General features: G+C 27.8%; 1 protein-coding gene across 2 annotated transcripts; it reads left to right on the forward strand.

Annotated features, from left to right (window-relative positions):
- The first annotated feature begins 3,246 nt into the window (after nt 1-3,246).
- Nucleotides 3,247-19,513, forward strand: LOC111028215 (androgen-dependent TFPI-regulating protein-like). Of its 2 annotated transcripts, XM_022306766.1 has the most exons (5): nt 3,247-3,774; nt 10,419-10,559; nt 15,069-15,286; nt 17,520-17,688; nt 18,943-19,513. In XM_022306766.1, exons 1-5 carry the CDS (start codon nt 3,601-3,603, stop codon nt 18,961-18,963), a joined length of 723 nt encoding a protein of 240 aa, XP_022162458.1. In that variant the 5' UTR covers nt 3,247-3,600; the 3' UTR covers nt 18,964-19,513. The 2 variants fall into 2 exon arrangements, with proteins under 2 accessions (XP_022162458.1, XP_022162457.1); XM_022306765.1 differs by lacking the exon at nt 18,943-19,513 and having other exon boundaries at nt 3,248-3,774; nt 17,520-17,947.
- Nucleotides 19,514-20,795: the final 1,282 nt, after the last annotated feature.

Consider the following 20,795-nt stretch of genomic DNA (forward strand, 5'->3'; position numbering starts at 1 on the left):
AAGAAAAAACATAATACAATTTAAACAAAAAACAACTTTATTTCTTGTAAGTTGTATTAACTGAAAAAATGCATACTTTAAGTATGAAAGTAATTAATTTAACTCCCAAAAACATTAAATTTGTTATGATGGTAGAATGTAATTTTAATAAAATATTAGCAAGAAATTAAATATAAATAATCCAATATAAGAGCTTACTTTTTTTGTTTTATCATTTGAAAAATAGGAGTCAAGTGTCCTCATTTTCTTCTTTAGGAACTGAATCCATATTTGCACTTCTTAACGAATTTTTTTATTATTTTAACTTAAAAATTGATTAATTTGTAAATTGTAGGGCAACAACGCTAACAACAGTCAACACTCAACAATACGTGGACTTGGAAAACACAATATTTCGTTAACCGTTTGATAATGATTTATATATAGTAATTGCACATTTCTACCCATGATAGCTGAACACATTACCCAGAATACGATAAATGTAATAATAATAATGTCTGTCAAAAGGTTTCTATTTCCGTCGACGACAGGCTGCTTTTATATGACTTGTTAGATACAAGGATTGTCGCATAGTCGCTAAATACCTTAGACCAGCTTTATGTAAAAAAACTTCTAATTTTGTAACTGACACAAAAAATCTCATTGGGGGCAATGGCCCCCACTGGCCCCCCTTCCGGGCGTCCCTGGCAGTGTCACTTTTAATGAATGGACCCTAATTATAATTTTTTTTAGTTTTTTACGTTTAGTTTTTAACAAGGGTTAACAAAATTTGAGATTGATAAATTATCGACTTATAAGATTCTAACATATTTCATGATATAAAATGAATATATATATTTTCATATTAAAAAAATATAGCAGGTACCAACTATTGCAATTTGCAAATGAAGTGTTTAGTTTTAATTTTTTATTAATTCTTATAAATATGGTAGGTACCTACTAGAGTGATTCATCAAGCATGCTTAGTACTTATGGTAGCATAGAGTATCAAAGATATTAGATACTATGTATATTATGTATTATATAGTCTAATTGTACTATTTTATATATCTATTTACTTTACTTATTTACCAACTTACTACACAGAATTTAAATTAAAATATTGTAAATACCAAAGTTCCTTTAATTTTTAATAAAATAAATTCACCTTAATATTAAAGATAATAACCCAAACATTTATCCCATACTGAACTCAAACACATGCTATGTTGTACGTGTGTATATAGTAAATGCAAATGAGACGTCCTTAAATATATATTATTATTATAATTATTATTAATAATGTTTTGATAATACATGTCACTGGACGCTGGTGTTCATATATTTTTTTCCATTATTCCGCATTTGAGAGCTCGCCGTCCCTCCAACCCCCCTTCGAACCTTCCTCCCTCCCCTTTTGTACTGGAATTCCACATAGGGGGCGATACTGCCCACGTTAAGGAACGCTGGTGTATTGTCTATTGAATGAAGAGCAGTGGCATAGAGAAAAACTCGGTGGCCCTAAGGCCCATAAGAGATAGAGGTCCTCTTTAACACAGAAATTCAATTATGATAAATAAATTGATTGTTAAGAGTCCAAACAGACGGCCGGGTTTTGCCGGCCGGTACGGCGTCTGATGTCTAGTTTTGTTTGTTGAATATAAAGTTAGATAGTGGAAAAAACAGGCAGTGACGTTTTTTGTCGGCCGGTCAGTTCGCGGTTCACCTGGAAAAATCCGATCATCTATTTCGACCTTAAATAGTGATTCTAGGAACAGTAGGAACTAATAATAATTATAAGGATTGTAAGAAGATGACGTACGACTTACAAATCCCAAATTGTATCTATAGGTTATAAAACCGAGAAGCGTACAATATGATAGTTGCCTCCTTAGAAATAATATTCTTAGAATAGCTGAGACGCTGAGTGCTGCAATTACTGCGTACAAGTTATGATAATTTATTTGTACAGCTATATAGTTGTCTGTTACAAAAACCAATGACGTATTTAATTAGATAATAAACACCAACACTCTACATTTTTTTTTTTCGTATTTCAAATCAAATTATTTTTTTAACAAATAAATGAAAAAAAAGTGTTCAGTACTTTATTTAATGTACCTAATGATAAAGGTCCCCCCAACTTGGACATACCTTGGTTGCCCCGATGGCCACGGCCTAAATACGCTACTGATGAAAAGGGACATTATATTGTGCCTTCAATGTATACCACACATAGGTATTTTTGCAGGCACACCATGGTATCGGAAAAAGTCTAGGTGAAGAAGTCCACTGTAAAAAAAACACTAGAAAAAAAAGTCCCTTATTATATGAATAAAACAATATTTTTCACTGTACTTGTTATTTTATTTGTATAATAAGTTGGGCTTACAAATCTTTCTACAGTAGAGCATACAAAATATATGACAATTAACTAGGTATTGAGTATTGACAGTTGACTCCAGTTGGGTTAGGAAAGAACAGAGGAGAAAATGGCATTAGCTGACATTTGAGAAATTAATTCCAAAGAAACCAAAGATGTTAAAAAGGTGGAAATTTGATTGTAACTACATTTTGCGTCCATGTTCAGCCGAAGACAAATCAGATATTCAAATCTTAATAATCTTATTAATATATAATTAATGTATTATAATTAACAAGTAAATCAAAATAATTGGACAATTATAATTGTTATTGTTAATTATTTTATTTTTAACCTGCAGATATTCCAATACACACATACAATAATTAAATTACGATTTATGATTTTTTACGGCATTACAATTTTACTTTATTTATAATTTATAGCACTAGTAGTATTCTTATAGTTTATAATTCACAATTTATATTATACTAACTATACTTTTACAATAATAAGATGATGATTTATAAATATGTTATTTTAATATAACGCCATAACGGTCAATGGACGTAAAGACTTTTAGACTAAAGAGACGATCGACAGCAGACGTTCGGACGGGATTTGTTGTCGCCGTGCCGAGACGTGCCCTTCCGCTCGCGGCGCGCGTGCGCGGCCACTCGCTCGTTCACTACCCTCTCGGACAATGCGGCGCCAGAGACGATTGTGACGGCTGATCCACACACGGCGCACGCACACACAAACACACACACACACACTCGCGCAAACACACGCGACGAACGCACACATACACACACACACACACACACACACACATCCGCGCGTGACACAAACACAAGCGCGCGCAGCGCAACGCACGCTCGCCAACGACTGTTATTTCATATTTGAAGGCGTTTGCGAGTTGCGACGGTCATTTGCTGTTTAGTGATCATTCGCCCGTCCGTCTGGTGCGATCGTCTCGTTCCGATCCTGCGCTGCAATAACAATATTTGCAGTCTGTCGGCAAATTAAATTTCGATCGCATAATATTCCGATTGACATTGCCTACACGTCGCCGTAGCCCACATTTTAATACTTACCGTGTTGCGTGCGCGAGTGCATTTCGTACGGTTCGTATAATATTATTTATTATTATCGACATCTATACGGACGGACGAAATTAAATCGTATTAGATACATTTATTACGCTTTACGCACGTCTCCGGTATTTTTTGTATAACCCTAATATACATTTAACCGCCATGGCTCTGACGTCGTATTTAACGGTGGCTAATATCGCCGTGCACGTGCTCGGCACCATCACGTTCGTCTTCTCCGTCTACTATAACTACGTTCACGTCAACATACCCACGCATGTGAATCCCATCGACGACGCATTCGGTGGAAAATTTAAATACCTCACGTTTTTGGACGGAGTAAGTAATCGAATTTTAAAGTCTTAAACATACCTATTTGTAAGTCATAAACCCTTACATCCCCCTTCCTGATGCATAAATAATTCTGTTTTTTTTGTAATTTTGTTTTTAAAAATGCACAATTTTTTAAAAAATACGGGATTACAAGTTGGCCGCGGCCCCTAAGCCCCCCCCTGGAACCGCCACTGATTCTATTGGTCGTGTATGTACTAATGTACTATATTGTGCACAATTTTGCATGTAAAATAAATCGTAAACAATACCTAACAAAATAATTTTGAATTTTCGAAAATGTTTCATTACCTAGTCTTAAACTCGAATTTATTGTGCAACAATAAGAGTAGGCACATCATTTATTGTTGGTGCCAACATTTTTGTAGCCCATTTTCAAATCATATTACATGCCATATTGTTTACTTACTACATATTTAATGTCAAAATTCCGATATACTTATCAACGCTGAGATACGGGTTGTCAGAGAAAACAATAACAAATATTTCTAAAATGTACTGTCCACTTTTTAAAATCAAAGTCGAAAGTCAATCACCAGGTCATTGCATCTTAATTTTTTTCATCAAAAACTAGATAGACTTAAATAAAAATGTTAAAATATCGCTTGGGATCAAAATAAGAAATAACTCATCGGTTAATATTATTACACTAAAATGCATATACAATCACTCTTATTTAAATAATAAATAGTAAGCTAATGGTCCATTTCACATGATTTTGTGAAAAATGTTAGTAGGTACTTTTTTAGTTAATCAATGTTTACTGTTAAAATAATCACTCTGTATATATTATTATATAAATATACAATATAATATATGTATGGAATTTATAATCAATGAATTTATACAAATGACTAACTACTGATGACATAAAAAATAAGTTTTAATTTAGAGAGGGTGTCACATCCTAGATATTATGAGTTGTGACGATAATTTATCGTTATTCTGATTTGTATAAATATTTTGTACAAAATATGCTGCAGTATATAGTCATATACTCATATAGAATAGATTAGTTGAGTGGTTGAGATACCAAAATAGTAAATAGTACCTCATTTTGCGAAATGTTGTTAGACTTCTGTATTTTATTTCTTAGGTAGGTATGCAATTAAATATTTCTATTGACTTCTAAGTATCCATCTGTATAAATTCTGTAGTATTTGTATTGTACTATTACGCTTTTAAGATAATATAATATAGGTATTAGAATAGATAACATTATATGTACATTTCATATTGTATACCAGATACCTATAATAGTAGTTTACTCACTATTTCTCACTGGTCATAGGAAAACTTCATAAATGTATAAAGTAAAAATCGGAAAAAATGCGTAAAAGCAAACAAAGCTGTTTTAAAGATATCTTTACAAATTCCAGATAGAACGAAATGCACAAAAAACATTTTTTTAAATGTACCTGTTTATGTACCCTAATTACCTATATTATCACTGGTTTAAAATTTTAACTCTCCTGCATTAGCATAATCTAACACTTTGCACCTACTTGAACTTAGTCTAATATACTTCGCTTATTTGAGTTATTTTATTATTACTTCTTATTTAGTTACATACTTTTTGACTTATTTTAATGATCAGAAACTAATGAAAGTTCTATAGGTAGAATCTACCTGGTAGATACTTAAATAAAGTAAAAATCAAAAAACAATAACGATACAAAATAAAAGTTGTAGATTAAATAATTTATATTAGGTAATCTATTAAAATTTTAAAATATTGCAAACAATATTATGAGTATAATAGTAAAAGTATTGTAATATAAAATGTATAAATAGTTAATAAATATTATTATACGAGTATTAACACAATGGCGTGAGGAAATCCATGATATACAATTTTGCCTAAGTTGGTAAGGTCATTGGTGGTTGAATTGTTTAAAAAAAATTGAAATAAAAATGGAACATGTACGAAAATTACTTGTATTTATACTGCCTATTATTTATGTATCCATATATTATAAATGTATACGCATATAGATAATAAAGAGAGGGGTTATCTTAAAGCGTATTAATGTAATTGCGTGTTGGATACTTTAAATTATAATTAATGTATCTTATGCACAAACAATAAATATTATAGGTACTACAACAATTGAAAACTTAATTTTAAAATTAAGATATCCATTGTACATAGTATTAATGGAATATATAATTATATATGTGAATTTACACTGAAATTATAAAATCTACGGTAAACATAATGTTACGTCGTATAATATATGTTATAGTTTTATGCATAGGTACTGTATACTACTATTGATTTTATATTAAAAATTAATCAACTATGTTTATTGGAAGTACCTATGTGATCATGAACCGTAAAATCGGGTGTTGCTATTAAGGGAAATGGCATAAACCGTGCACAACATATACCTATCTAAAGTTTTAAGTTTCAATACATAATAATGTGCAGAATTGTTGATTATTAGTTTATAACTTATAATACATATCAAATGTACCACACTTGAGCGAATCAATCAGTATAGACTTAGATATTTTTACGGTTTATAATAATCTATTACAAGGTCCAACACGTGTTTTACGATATGTAAATTGTTGAACATTATACGGTGTTCAAACTGACTAGACAGTATACTATTGTATTTTGCAACAAACCCTTTATCCATTAGGTTAGAGCCAAGTTAATATACGCAAATTATACATCATATGTACTAAATTAGTTTAATATAATAAATTATCTATGGTTATAAGTTGTGCTTTATCTATGGTTTTATTGTTCATGGGTTATGCATCCAGAATCCATTAATCCAAATCCAATTAGTAATGGGTTATCGAAGTCGTATATTTGAAAATTATTAGTATACATACAAATCATACTATTCATATAAATTTCTTGGATAAACTTAATTCAGTTATACTATTACTATAAAAATAATATTATTCATTTGAGTTGTAAAAAATATACATACATGTATGTTGCATAAAAATGTAATACTTTCATCAAATATATGTTAATCTATATTTATTATTTATATATTCAGATTTATTTCCCGTTTTTTAAGCTTGTCTGCAAAAAAAATTCCATTTACTAATTACCTAATTATTTTTCTATAGTTAATTTAATAAATGTTAATTATTACCCAAATTTATAGTTATTATTGGTTGTTATGTAATAGTAGTTAAAATTGATAAAATCAATGGTTCATATTTTCATTTATAAATGGTCTCACAGACAAGAAAAACAAGATCCATACTAATAATTACTTTGAATCTTGGAAAACATACAAACTCCTATAAGTCCTTAGCCCTAGTTATAACATATTATATGATGATTTTACTTTTTAAAAACATATTTTTATTTTCACTCTCTGCGTATACGTAATAGTCTTATCTTTTATAATTATTAGAACTGCCATAACGCAAAAACGAGTAAGACGACTATAATATAGTGAAAGTATAATTATCCTATACTCATAATATATTATTTAACTCCGATTCTCGATTCACCAAGAATTTATTTCAAACAAGAGAACCAGACTTAAAAGTTAGATGTATTGTTTGGTTTTTCTTTTAAATAAAAAGTAATGAAGAAAAAAAAGTTAGGTATTATTTTTTTAAATATTCATGGGCCATACAATGAAACAATAGTAAGAGTAGGTATAACATTAATACATATATTATACACGACCTGCATAGTGCATACGTGTAACTTTTCGGACGAAAATTTATATACACTTTGACATACCATGTTGTCAGTTGTTACTTGTTGCATTATAATAATATGTATGTTTGTACATTATATTATCATACATGTACCTCCATTATTATTTATTATACCTACTAATTCAATGAATATTATAGTTTTGCTTACCGATCGCATACCGTATACTATATACCTGCAAATAAAATTATTAAAAGTATGTAAGTACCTATATAATGGCATAAGCGTGCAATCATTAAAATCGATTTTTAATTATAAAGTCTAATTCTATTGATAAAATATGGACTTGTTAAAGTTAAAAATGTATGTATTTTTTCTTATATTTTAAATGTACTACCACGCTCGTATATACCTAATTGGAATAATTTTGTTTAACTAGTGCATTAGATATATAATATAATAATATTGCATTCAATTGTATTGTTATTTATTTATTTTTTTATACTGCTAAAGTGATATCTATATTTTATTTATGTCTCAAATGTATTAGGTATCTATTTAATATTTTTCATAACATTGCCTACCAGCTATTATTCATGCGTATGGTTATTATATATAATCATTATTTATTAATAAATAATAATTAATAAAATGTAATAACTGAGTTAAATTATACTCTATTCATCTAAACTGCATGGTATTTTTAATTTTGTCAGTTCTTACACCTATTTATATAGTATAATATTGTATACGTTTTGAGTAGGCGATGAAAGGCGAATTATTTTATTACGAATTAAAAAACGTCCAAGGACACGCTCACGATATATAAACAATATAATTGTATATTAGTATTAAACACAAACCTACATAGTTGAAATAAAATATGCTTTTTTAAATTTTGAAAACAGACAACGGTATAGACTATAGATACAAATATAAGTATACATATTACTACCGTTAATCAATGTTGTTATTTTTAAAGTGTGTTCGCATTAGCCATTAGGATTTTAGTCGTAAGTATAGGTGCTTGCTAATTAAACTATATTTTGAAATTGATTCCAAATGTGCATGGTGTTTTTAAATTGTTATTGAAAAGTGGAATTATAATTTGTCGTCTTATTTTGGAATAGGTTTAAACAATTTTTTTTTAGTTGGTCAATATAATTGCGGTGAACCTATTAACACACACTCACACACACACACACACATGCGCGTACGCTGACAAACAAATAAGGCAGTTACAGTAATGAAATAATAGAATTACAAAATAACATTAGAAAAAAAATATATGTACATATTACTATAGTGTATAGCTGTATAAGATATATTGTACGTATAATAAACAGATTATATGTATACTATATACAAATTATTTGTATACCACTGTGTTGAAGTAATTTGTTTCGTTACAGTATAACCGTGTTTTTTTATTTATAGAACAAAAATACAAAATAGTTTGTAAATTGTAGGTAATCTAGTATAGGTGCATATATCTTATGTATGAATACTGCATACTGCAATACTACACAGCTATACCTGCTACTATATAAATACATGTTTACAAAAGTAATAATAAAGAATACCAACATTGTATGTACCTACATATTATGTGTTTTTCTTAACCATCGATAAATCAATTGTATATGACTTATTATTTTGTTTGTGATATAATATTGTATACTTGCATTTCAATTTCACCTGGTTAAATATTGAATTTATAATACGTTTACATAAGTTGGTTCATATTTAAGAAAATTTATAAATAATAATAATAGACCAGAACTTCACTTTTATTAATACTACTATTACTGTTTAGTGTTTACCATTAAATATAATAGAATACGATGTGGCAAAACTTTTAATATATAAAGGGTAAGTCTTGTCTAAACGTTGAATTAATCAGAAACTCAGCTTTCATTGTTGTATGTACAAGTAAAGTAAATAATATTATACTTTCATAGTTTTATGTTTCAGTATACCTAGTTTTGACTACGGTGCTATACATTATTTATATAATATAATAATATATACGTCACATGTAACCAAGAATTAAAATTGTAATATGCATGAAGTTTGCTGCAAAAGTCTAAAATTTAATATACCCATGGCATCAGTATACCAAACTTATGAGGGATCCTAGTTAAGCCTACTTATGTAACAAATTATCACCCATCTCCAAAGCAAACACCAGGAGTGAAAGTTGATAAAAACCACACTTGCAGACATTTCTTAGAAATCGCTTTACAGTTGTCAGCAGTAGATTGTAGGTATGATAAATTAAATGTTATTATGGAAAATAATTCAGTAAGGAAAAAGCCAATTGGGAGACCCCGTTTGAGATTGGATTATATAATTAAAAAAGACGTAGAGTCACTAAATGGAGGACCTGATTGCCCGAAAACACTATAGCAAATAATAGGAAAAATTGGAGGATTGTATATGCGTTGGGATGGTCTCAATGGTTGATAGATGCTAAAAACTAGAAGAATAAAATATATAATCTGAAAATGCCTCTTCAAGGTACCATTCGATTTCCACCTCATAAAGGTTAAATAAGTGAAATTATTTTAGCACTCCTACATTCAAAGTATTAAATAAAATATTAAAAAATAACATTGTGAAATCAATACATTATTCGCTATTATCTCAAATTTGAAAATCGTATCAGGATTTCAATAGAAATATATTTTTAACCGTGTGCACATGTAATAAAACAAAAATCTTGCTCTTATCTGCCTATTACATTTATATCTTATATCTATTTGTTTATGTGTTATGTGTTAATGTAGCTACTAGCTATACCTATAATATCAATAAACTATATTATAATTTTATGAATTATAATGTACCTATACCTATATTATGTATTTTTAATTTTAATTTAATCTAATTTTTTTGTGAACTACTCGTTTCGAATTTCATATAGTTACATAAATTATACGTTTAATGTAATAAGTTTATATTAATTTGTATATTTATTTTATTTTTATAGTGTTTTCAAGCATTGTTCTTCCTATATGCATTGGTTGTGGACGTTTTCCCGTTGATTTTCCCTTCTAAATCGTCGGTCTTGGAAACACTATCTCAAGTAAAACACTTTTTCTTCGCCAGCATTGCTTTTCCATTAAGTATGGTAAGTACAACTTTTGAATCTAATCTTAATATTTTTAGAGTTCAGATTTATAGTTATTATAGTTAATATATATTTGTTATAGAAATATTTTAGGACAATTAGTACATATTACACATATTATTTGGTAATTTCATTAGGTGCATACTAAACATACCCGCAATTTGAATATAAATGTTGTTTTCACTAATTATTACTCATACTTGTATACCTTTTCTCTCTTTCCGTTCTTATTTAAAATACCTCAGTTCATCCTAAACATGTACGTTCTATTTAGAGCAGTGATCTTCAACCTTATCGGGCTAAAACCCGTTTTAGCTTTTACTCATTTTTAGTGAGCCACATGTCAAGAAAAAGTTATTTGATAAATACTGTTATATATGTAAAAAAAGGACACATTTTTGATTGATTTAGTTATGCCACTCTTATTTGCTTTGTAAAATTGAATACAATATATTTTTTCTATGTAAGCTTTTTAAGTAGGTAATTAAAAGTATACTGCGACCTAATTGTAAAGCTCAAGTGACCCAAAATGGGGTCGAGACTCGGGATACACCGGTTGAAAACCAATAATGTAGAGGAAACTTTATCATATACTATTTGCGGACTGTTCAAGAATTTATCCATTTTAATTAATTTCGGTGTTTATTTTTCTAATAAAATGGTTTACAAATTTACATTAAATTGTGTCCAATATAAAAAACTGTACTAAAAAGCATGTGAAAAGACTCATTAATAACTTGAATAGATGTTTATATATTATCTAACAAAATCTGTTGGTACATAGCTAAAAAAAATCGTTAAGACGAGCGTGTTCTTATGAAAAATAAGTTATTTAACAAGTTTGATTAAATTTATTTAAAAAAATTAATGTTATATAAGCAAAGTTTTAAAAGCTTAAGCTTATATTTTATTTTATTTATTTTAAATAAGAGTCCCGCATGTTTTACCAGCTAAGGATAAAATTATGGTTTTCGATTATTTTAATTAATACTATTATTAATATTACCTTTAGTAATAAACCTTAAAAACATGTATAGGTATTATAATATTACCAACAAGTACATAACCTATCGTAAACGTTTATGGGTATTATTATCATACCTACTAGTGTCTAGTACCTAACCTATCGTAAACTTTATTTTATTACCTCCTACAAAGTTTATTATTGAGGTTTACAATATAATAAGGTGAAATATCCTTAGAAATGTATAGGCTATCAGACAGTCTTCGCTTAGTATAGTTTTTTGTAAGCAATGAATCATCGTTGAATTCAAATCTAACATTAGAGTGACCTAAACCTAGTGACGATGTACCTACATTTGACACATACTATATACAATAGACCAAGTCTCCCAATTATGTTTGATTGAATCTTAATTATTGATACTTGTAGTAATAATTATTACGTAGATCTATAGATTTTTTATGACTTAAACTTCAAGTTTGAAGATATTTACTTTATACGAGTAACATGACATGAGGTATCAAAACTTTTTTCATCATATATATGCTGTTCAAAATGACCTAGTTCTACACACTATATACAACAAAATGCGTTTGAATAAATATTAATTTATTGTTGTGTCCATAGTATCTAGTATTTATATCCGATAGCGTATATACTGTATAGTACAAAAGTACTAACAACCTTCTAAAATACACATTTATAAGCATTGAGTATGTATAACGATATAATTCGTTTTGTAAAGTAAGTATTTAATTAAATCAATTCAAATACTTTTTTTTATTATTATTCGAATACTATTTTAAAACACTTTTTGAAGAAATTATTCCAATAAGTATTCTGAATAATTTTTTTTTGTATTTTTTTATTTATTAAAGAATGCTTCTTTTTAACTCGAAAAATAGTTTATATTTGTGACAAAACAAATTTTTTTATAAAAAGTCGGGCACATAATAAGTTATTAGCAATGTTTTTCTCTTTGAATGTAATATGATTGGCTCACATCAATTTCCAACCATTCCAAAATTGTCAAATATTCGAGGGGGGGAAATAGATTCTAATAGTATTTGAATACTTTTTCTAGTATTTGAATACGAATTCCGATTATGAAATAAAAGTATTCTTTAAAATACTATATTTATACATAGTTTAGTATACTCAATAATATAATAATTGTAGATACCAATTTAAACAAATTATAACTGATACAAGAAAAAGGTAGAAATACTCAAGTACGTATCATTTTAATTCACATATAAATAATAGTAAAATTTAAATGTAAGAATCCTCGAAATTGAACCATGACATTCAATAACTTCATAGTATTAATGTTTAAAATATGTTAGTGTATTCATGACTATTTGGGTTATGGTTAATAATTTATTGATTAACATTTATTAGTCATCTTTGTCCTTCAAAATAATATAAAGAAAAATAAGAAAAAATCGTTTTACCTTGGTTATCATACATCATACAAATTGTCAAATTATTGATTGAGTACCAGTTAGTCAGATGCTTAAAGTACCTATAATATATTAATATCTTATACATTTATATACGTAGGCATCATATATTTTATCCATGCTCCGTTTATGTTAATGAAATTGAAATTGTGTCATTGCACTAAATCAGTAATAACTATAATAATTAAAATTATAAGGACTTGGAAGTTTTAACATTTATACACATATTCATGCATTAAATGTCTAAATAGTAAATATTTATATTAAATTTAATCCATGAACATTTCATTCAGATTTCGGATACATTAACTATGTATATTTATTTGTTCTGTGGTATTGGTTGTGGTTATTGACCGTGACTTTTTAAACAAAATATCAATAATAACTATTTAATAAAATACAATATTTGTTTCGGTTAAAATTCAAATAAAGCAATTACATCTACTCATTCTACTCGTTAAAGTATAGAAAAGTATTAAGATTATAAATAATAATTTTTGGAAGTGTTTTCTTCCTTATTATTGTAACAGTATTTGGCAAATATCCTAAGTATGACATATTGTTGAAACATACTTTTCAAAAATAAATAGAACGGATGCAAAATTGGCTCCACTGAATTTGTCGTAATGTTTGAAACCTAAGTTGAAGCATTGAACAGTTATTTATATCGGGTAGACATATGTTTAAAAATAAATCGAGGATAACATCAGATAAACTATAGTCACTGTTTTATTTTGTGATTCTGCCAATCCTCAGTGATGTTTACAAATATAAATCATTTCAAAAAAAAAAATCAAGATTAGATTTTAATAATTGTTCGGTTGTCTAAAGGATTATCAATTTTAAATCTTAAGATGTTTCTACACTGCACTTAATTTTCCCGAAGCTTTAAACATAAATACATTTATTAATTTTAAAAGGGAAAAGTCCAAACATGAAACAATTCAAATTTAAAATTACTTTAATATTTATTATATTGTCAAAAATGTATAATTATTGTATTATCAATACCTACCTGATAATATGTATAATAGTAAATAGAACAACACATTTAAGTAAAATAACTGATTATAAATAAGGTTTCGTCTAAAAACTTTCGAGTAATACATAACACAATACTACAAATAGTATACACACTGTATAGTTGGACGTTGATCTCATTAAATTATATATAGCTAAGAAAAACACCGGGAAATTCATTCTATCTCAGTCAATGTAATAGATGTATTATACTTGAATTCAATGATGTAGATCATTACATATTTACATACGAAAAACGATTCTGAGTAGATTCAGTTATTTCTATGTAAATCTTATAATTTATTTATACTTCTATTATCAGTAATTTGCATTCCTATTATTAATATAGTTGCTCAAGCCATGCTCGTGCGCAAAGGGGTTGGGGTCCTTAAAAACTTTTTTACATCTTAGTTATTAACACTTATTGGTTTTGCTATTTAACCAATAATTGATGTATTTATTTTGTACATTTTTCTTCGTAACCTCTTCTACGAAGAAATCCTGTGCATGGAATATTTTCCTAAGTACAAATATGATTACATTTTTAAATAAATACCATCTTAAAGTTGAAGATGGAATATTTTTTTCTGCTTAGAATCGTGAATACGGGCATAAAACAAATAAATAAAAAACTCGAATCATTGTAAAATCAACACATTCATCGATCCGCCTAGAATCTAAAATTGTATTTGACATAAGCACACTTTTGGTTCTGAATAAGAACCTAAAGAACTTCTTAGACCTTATTATAAACTGAGACATTTTTCGAGTTTCCGCCATCGTGTATTATTCATATTATCCTTAAATAAAGTTAATACAGTTGTAGGTATAAATATTTTATAACTCAGAGCTACACCAACATTTAAAATAAAAAGCCATCTGCCGTAAAAATCTAAGTAGGTATCAATTTAAAAATACAGCTTTAATGTAAAGCTTAAAGATGAAAACGGGGGCTGTGAATTCTTATTGAATCACATTATTGTTGAATAAAAATATATATATATTATGTTATTCATAATAGAATATATTTAGCCAAATTAAAAATTATTAAAATTATTTCAGTTTGTGTCAACAACGTTTTGGAGCTTATGGTTTATCGACCGAAGTTTGGTGATGCCTAAAGATATAGACTTATATTTTCCTGTTTGGCTGAACCACACAATGCATACGTTCGTATTCGTATTCGCCTGCCTAGAAATGGTCACCGCCTACAGACCATATCCATCCCGTATTTTCGGGATGACCACACATATTTGTTTGCAGTTGTCTTATTTAATATGGTAAGTATGATAGTTTCTATATATTAATACTTTTGGTATAATATTTAAAATGCAGTTGACATATAATAACTTAAAAAGTTACAAACCATAATTATATTATAGATTCAATTATGAATCGTAATCATCTGTAAAAATGTAAGTAGTTCAAGATTCGCATTAAATATTCCAAAATTCTGTGACAAGTGACCACAACTGATTACATATGCTAAATGCCATTACCAGTTATCTGGTTATTTTTCATGGTCATTTTTTATTTCTTTACCTTATGGCTTATGTTTGTTTTATGAATTTAAAGAACAAGAAATATGAACGAATAATAACAAATACAAGTATAGAACTTATTATATGTAACGTATCTGTATTAACATTTAAGCAACTTGTTGATATTGTGAACTATTTTAAACGATTTTACATTATACCTAAAAATGATCAAATAATCACCTTTTTAAATATAGGTGCATATTTTACAATTCAATGTGTGGGACGATTATAAGGGCAGTAACCGAATTCGTTCTCGTTTGAAAAAGGTATTTTAATAAATTGAGCTGAATTGGTTCTCGTTCTCGTGTTTAGGTCAAATAGTTACAATTTTCATTTTTAAGCATTCTTTTGCAATAGTAAGTCTGTATAATTTTATTCTTCAAGAAAATAATGGGCCCCACAAAGATTTTCAATTTTCTATATTATATTTTAATTTTTTAACACACATAACCACACATTTTTAACCAAGCTTACTTAAAAGTTGATAGTCCTAAGCCTGTAAAATTGAGAAGGAAAATGTGCTTAATTAAACTGGAACCAATTCGACTGGACTTAATAAAATACCCTTCTTAAACGGGAACCAATTTGGCTTAACTTAATAAAACACCTTTATAAAACTGGAACTAATCGGCCTATGGTGTTGGGGCTCGGGAACCAATTAGGTACCAGCCACTGTAAGGTCTCTCGATTTTAATGACCAGTTAACTCTCCCAGGTCTATTACCCAAAGAGTGAAAGGTGTAGGTAGGGTGTCTCTGGTTTCACCAATATAATATAAGTTTAACGTAATAATATATATTTTCATTTTTTTCCCTTTACTTATTTCAGGTTTAACATTTTTTGTGGTGACCCCTTTTCTAACTTGTAAAAATTGATTAATTATACAATATACCGCGTATGTTATATTATTCACTAATGGTGACTTTTCTGATTTCTCCATTAATAGCACATTCGTATATTATGTAAGCTCTACCGGGTTTACTTCAGTACAACCTGAAGGCTGAAGGGTATATGTAAAATCTTCAGAATCTGTTATAAATTAATTATTTGTATCATTATTGTATTTTTAATTTTCACTATAGTTATATGATATAAAAATATTTTTTGGTAATTGGTATAAATCAATTTCTTTAGCTGTGAGCTATAATATTATTATAAACAAAATGTTGACGGGGGAGGACAAAGTTAACAATGTTTAACATTGGGAGAATTCAAAATACAATTGGAGGAGCTTATTACCACCACCTGTGTGTAGTACATTGCGAAAATCAGGAGTGAGGGGGGGAATACTATGCATAAATAGAATATATTTTTACTAATATTGGTAAATATTTTGATTAAAAATATTTTTAAAATTTTTTAAATTGCATTGTTGACGGCATTCGATAGTCATTATTTTAGATATCAATTATAAAAACTGGAGATTTTACATCTGCTGCATAGTCTGTTTGAATTCAATAAATGCAATATATCAATGTATATATTGTAGGTACACCTAGGTAAACGAAAAAAAAATTCTGAGCGAAAAAGACGGACAATTTGAAATAAAGCTTTTATAAAATAAAATTGTGCTCATATTATATCTTTTCAATATTTTTGAAGTATAAAAAGTATAATTAATAATAGTGTAATTTTTTAAGTTTTTTTTTTTTTTATACTACTTGGAGGAACATTGTATTACATTTTCAAAACCTCTGATATTTGGAATAAGGTTTAAATACAAAATAATTTGGATAATTTTATTTGCAAGCATAATAATTTCAGTATTATACTTAATATATACAATTAGCAGTAATTAAAGTCAATTTAGCTAAGTATCTAGTACGTAGGTATTTAGTATTTGATAACTATTTGTAAGAAACTAAGAACTTAGTAAAGATAATAGATTACCTACTATTATAGTTTAGACTGTTTAGAGTATGGTTTTCGTCTACGCCAATAAATTAATAAGCCCTTTCTTGTGCAATTTACAGGATTCATATTGTGTATAGCCAGTGCCATATGTGGGTGTATCCGATCCTTTCTCAGTTGAACCTGCCATTACGATGCCTGTTCTTCCTGGGCACATTTGTATACACTTCCGTCTTATACATGGTTGGCGAATATTTCAACAAGTTTGTCTGGGGCTATCAACCTCAAAAGGTACAAAACCAGTACGAACCTTAAACAAGAAGTTGATAAGCTCTCTCAATACTATATGATTATTATTATTATTATTATTATTATTATTATTATTATTGTAACTATTATTTTGTTTTTTTTTTGATGACGGATATTCGATAAAAAATATATCGTTCGATCCAAGACTGTACAACAATGGATCTTAAGATAAAATTGTATAAGATAATGTGATTATTATTTTGTATGGACGTGTGTAATATTTTATTTTTATTACCTACTATATTGCTATAGTCGTTTAGTATTAATCTTATTATTGTTTATGTGTGTGTGTGCGCGAGTTCGTATGTTTATGTGCGTGTGTGTGAGTGTGTGTGTATAATATAATATATTGGATTTAAAAAAATATTATTGTATTACATTTAAATACTATGATTTTTCTGTTCATTTTGTTTTTCATATATGAACATTATATTTATCACGTTCATAATATACATCACATCGAAGGTGGGCAAGTTAATGAAAAAAATGGCTAAGGTTAATTCAATTAACGTTCAGGACTTTATAACTTTTAAGTTCAAAATTACCAAAATTATATTTAAATCTAAGAGTGTTAAGTTAATATACCTACACGGAAAACAATATTAACTTACTTAACTCATTAGTTTATTTATTTTACTCATCCTAGGAAACACTATTGTGTGTGCAACTTTGAACTTTAAATTATTTTCAAAACTTAAAGCATTTTGTTAATAATTAAGCTTATAGCTACATTTGCTTCTTACTATACACGCACTAATGGTTTAAGCAAATTATGTGCATGTATCTAGGCATACCTACTAAATTATTAAATCAAAAATATTAACTGTTTTACTTTGATTTAAGATTATTGTCTTCACTATGCTGCATGATTGAATGAACAAACATAATTTAAGTTTCCTTGTTTTCACTACAATTTTAGATTAGTATAAACATGATTTTAGCTTAATGTAACTATTATTTTTCAAGCTATCAGAAAAAAACATAAGTTATTAGAACTGACAATAAATCTGGTTAAGTTATTTATAGTTAATTAAAAATTAACGAGCTAAGTTTAAAAGTTAAGAAAAAAAATAGCTTTTTAACTAATTAACGCCCACCTTTGCAACACATAATATACGCCGAAAAATTAGTCTTATTATTAAAATATGCCCCATAAGCCATAATCCATAAATAGCTTTTACCAAGAATGTTTTTATTCAATATTCTAACATACTTGGATATTACATCTGTTCACAGGTTCAAGAAAAACGACAATAATACGGTTTAACTATACAAATGGTTGATCAAAAACGCATTACATAATATAATTAAGTTATTTAACAATACCATATTACATCATTGTACATAATATTTTTATCAAAGCTTAATTTGCTTATAAATGCATGCATTTAATTTAATATTTTGGTTTGACTAATTTTGTAGTGCACTCATATATTTTATGTATTTAACAAATTGTATATTATTAACATTGTTACAATGCCATGTAGTCATTTCGACTTGTGCGATCGATATAGTATTATTACCTTGTACCAGTTATGCCTAGGTACTCATAATAAATAGTTGTAAGGTTGTATAATACATTTAATTATCTTTATTATTTATTTGTATAATTGATAGTTGATACTGAAAAACATAAGCAAAATTCAATCATAGGTAATTCTATTTTTTTTTATCATTTTTTGCAATAGTCATACCTCACAATACGACTGCAGTTTGTAACCTCGCCCAGGATGATATATCTATGTTATTAATTGAATTGAACGTTCCGGTATCGTGAATAAGTCAATATAAATTTCAATTGATTATATTTTTTTATTTCAAAGTTTGTATAGTAAATAATATTAGGTTTAAGGAATATAATATGACGGACCGTTCGATTTATCATCGATCAACTACGGATAAAGTGTTTATTATTGTTTCAACGATATTATAATAAGCATTTAATGATCATAATAAAAAAACACAATTCTTGGCATAGTGGATAGTACCTTTAATAATATAATGTGTGTTTATTGAAACAAGGAAAGAAAAACTATTTGTTTTTTTTTATCTTTGATGTAGGTATAAGGTACATATCAATATAGGACCTATATTCTAAGTAGACAAATGGAAGTACAGAGTACTGTGTTATGCAAAAATGTTGATATTACCTACATAATATTTAAAAGCCTATTATATTTATTTAGGTAGTGGAAAATATTTTTTTTATTCTGTTTAGTAATATTTACATTAACCGGAAATGATCAATTACGTCAATTAAAATCGATTTATCTATAGTACAAAGCATTATTTATCGGTAAAAAATGTTTATGTCTGCAACTACAAATTAGACGAATACTTTCGATTGACCTATATTTATCTATCTATAAAGCCGAACCGTTATTTAAAACGTATTAATTTAATAGAGATCGAACGTCAACAATTAAAAGATTAAAATAAATAAATAAACTTGAAACTGATACTGCTGCAGTGATACCTGTATAAGTATAAATAAATACATAATATATACAGTAGTCTATGTTCTATAAGTACCTACGCCAACTTACGTTAAAGGAATATAGTACATAATGAATAATAATACAAATATACGATTCAATATTGTTTGGATGTAATATATTAGTACCTATAGTATTATATCATATTAATCTGAGAATAAATAATTTTTTATAATGATGTTACGACTTAATATTCTGATTAATATTACTGATGTCTGATATTGGCCGTTCCATTAGTACAAGGTGATTACCAAGGGAAATAAAGTGAATATTGTCACGGTCGAAGGTAGATTCAAACCTGCTACATCTATAACCTAAAATACCCTAAACACGATTAATTATAAAACAATTTCAAATTAATTCTATTGTTTTATACACATAATGTAATACCGAGAAGTGAGAATGTTCCCTCCCACTTTTTAGACTTTTGACCGTCTTATAACAACCACTATAGATATTTCACCGATGTGATTTATAATTTAAAAATGTTCATTACTCGACTCAAAATTAAAATGTCAAAAGAACCTACGAGATGCCATAGCTATAGATATAATATTCTTACCTTAAAACTTGATGATTGGTCAATTCACTCTG

This window comes from Myzus persicae, unplaced genomic scaffold, assembly GCF_001856785.1.
Source record: "Myzus persicae strain clone G006 unplaced genomic scaffold, MPER_G0061.0, whole genome shotgun sequence".
Taxonomy (NCBI): Eukaryota; Metazoa; Arthropoda; class Insecta; order Hemiptera; family Aphididae; genus Myzus; species Myzus persicae.

Excerpts from the sequence above, each read along its gene's own strand:
- LOC111028215 (XM_022306765.1), top strand. The coding sequence starts at position 3,601 with ATGGCTCTGACGTCGTATTTAACGGTGGCTAATATCGCCGTGCACGTG. Across the intron at positions 3,775-10,418 it reads ACCTCACGTTTTTGGACGGA|TGTTTTCAAGCATTGTTCTT; the intron begins GTAAGTAATCGA and ends TTATTTTTATAG. Across the intron at positions 15,287-17,519 it reads CAGTTGTCTTATTTAATATG|GATTCATATTGTGTATAGCC; the intron begins GTAAGTATGATA and ends TGCAATTTACAG.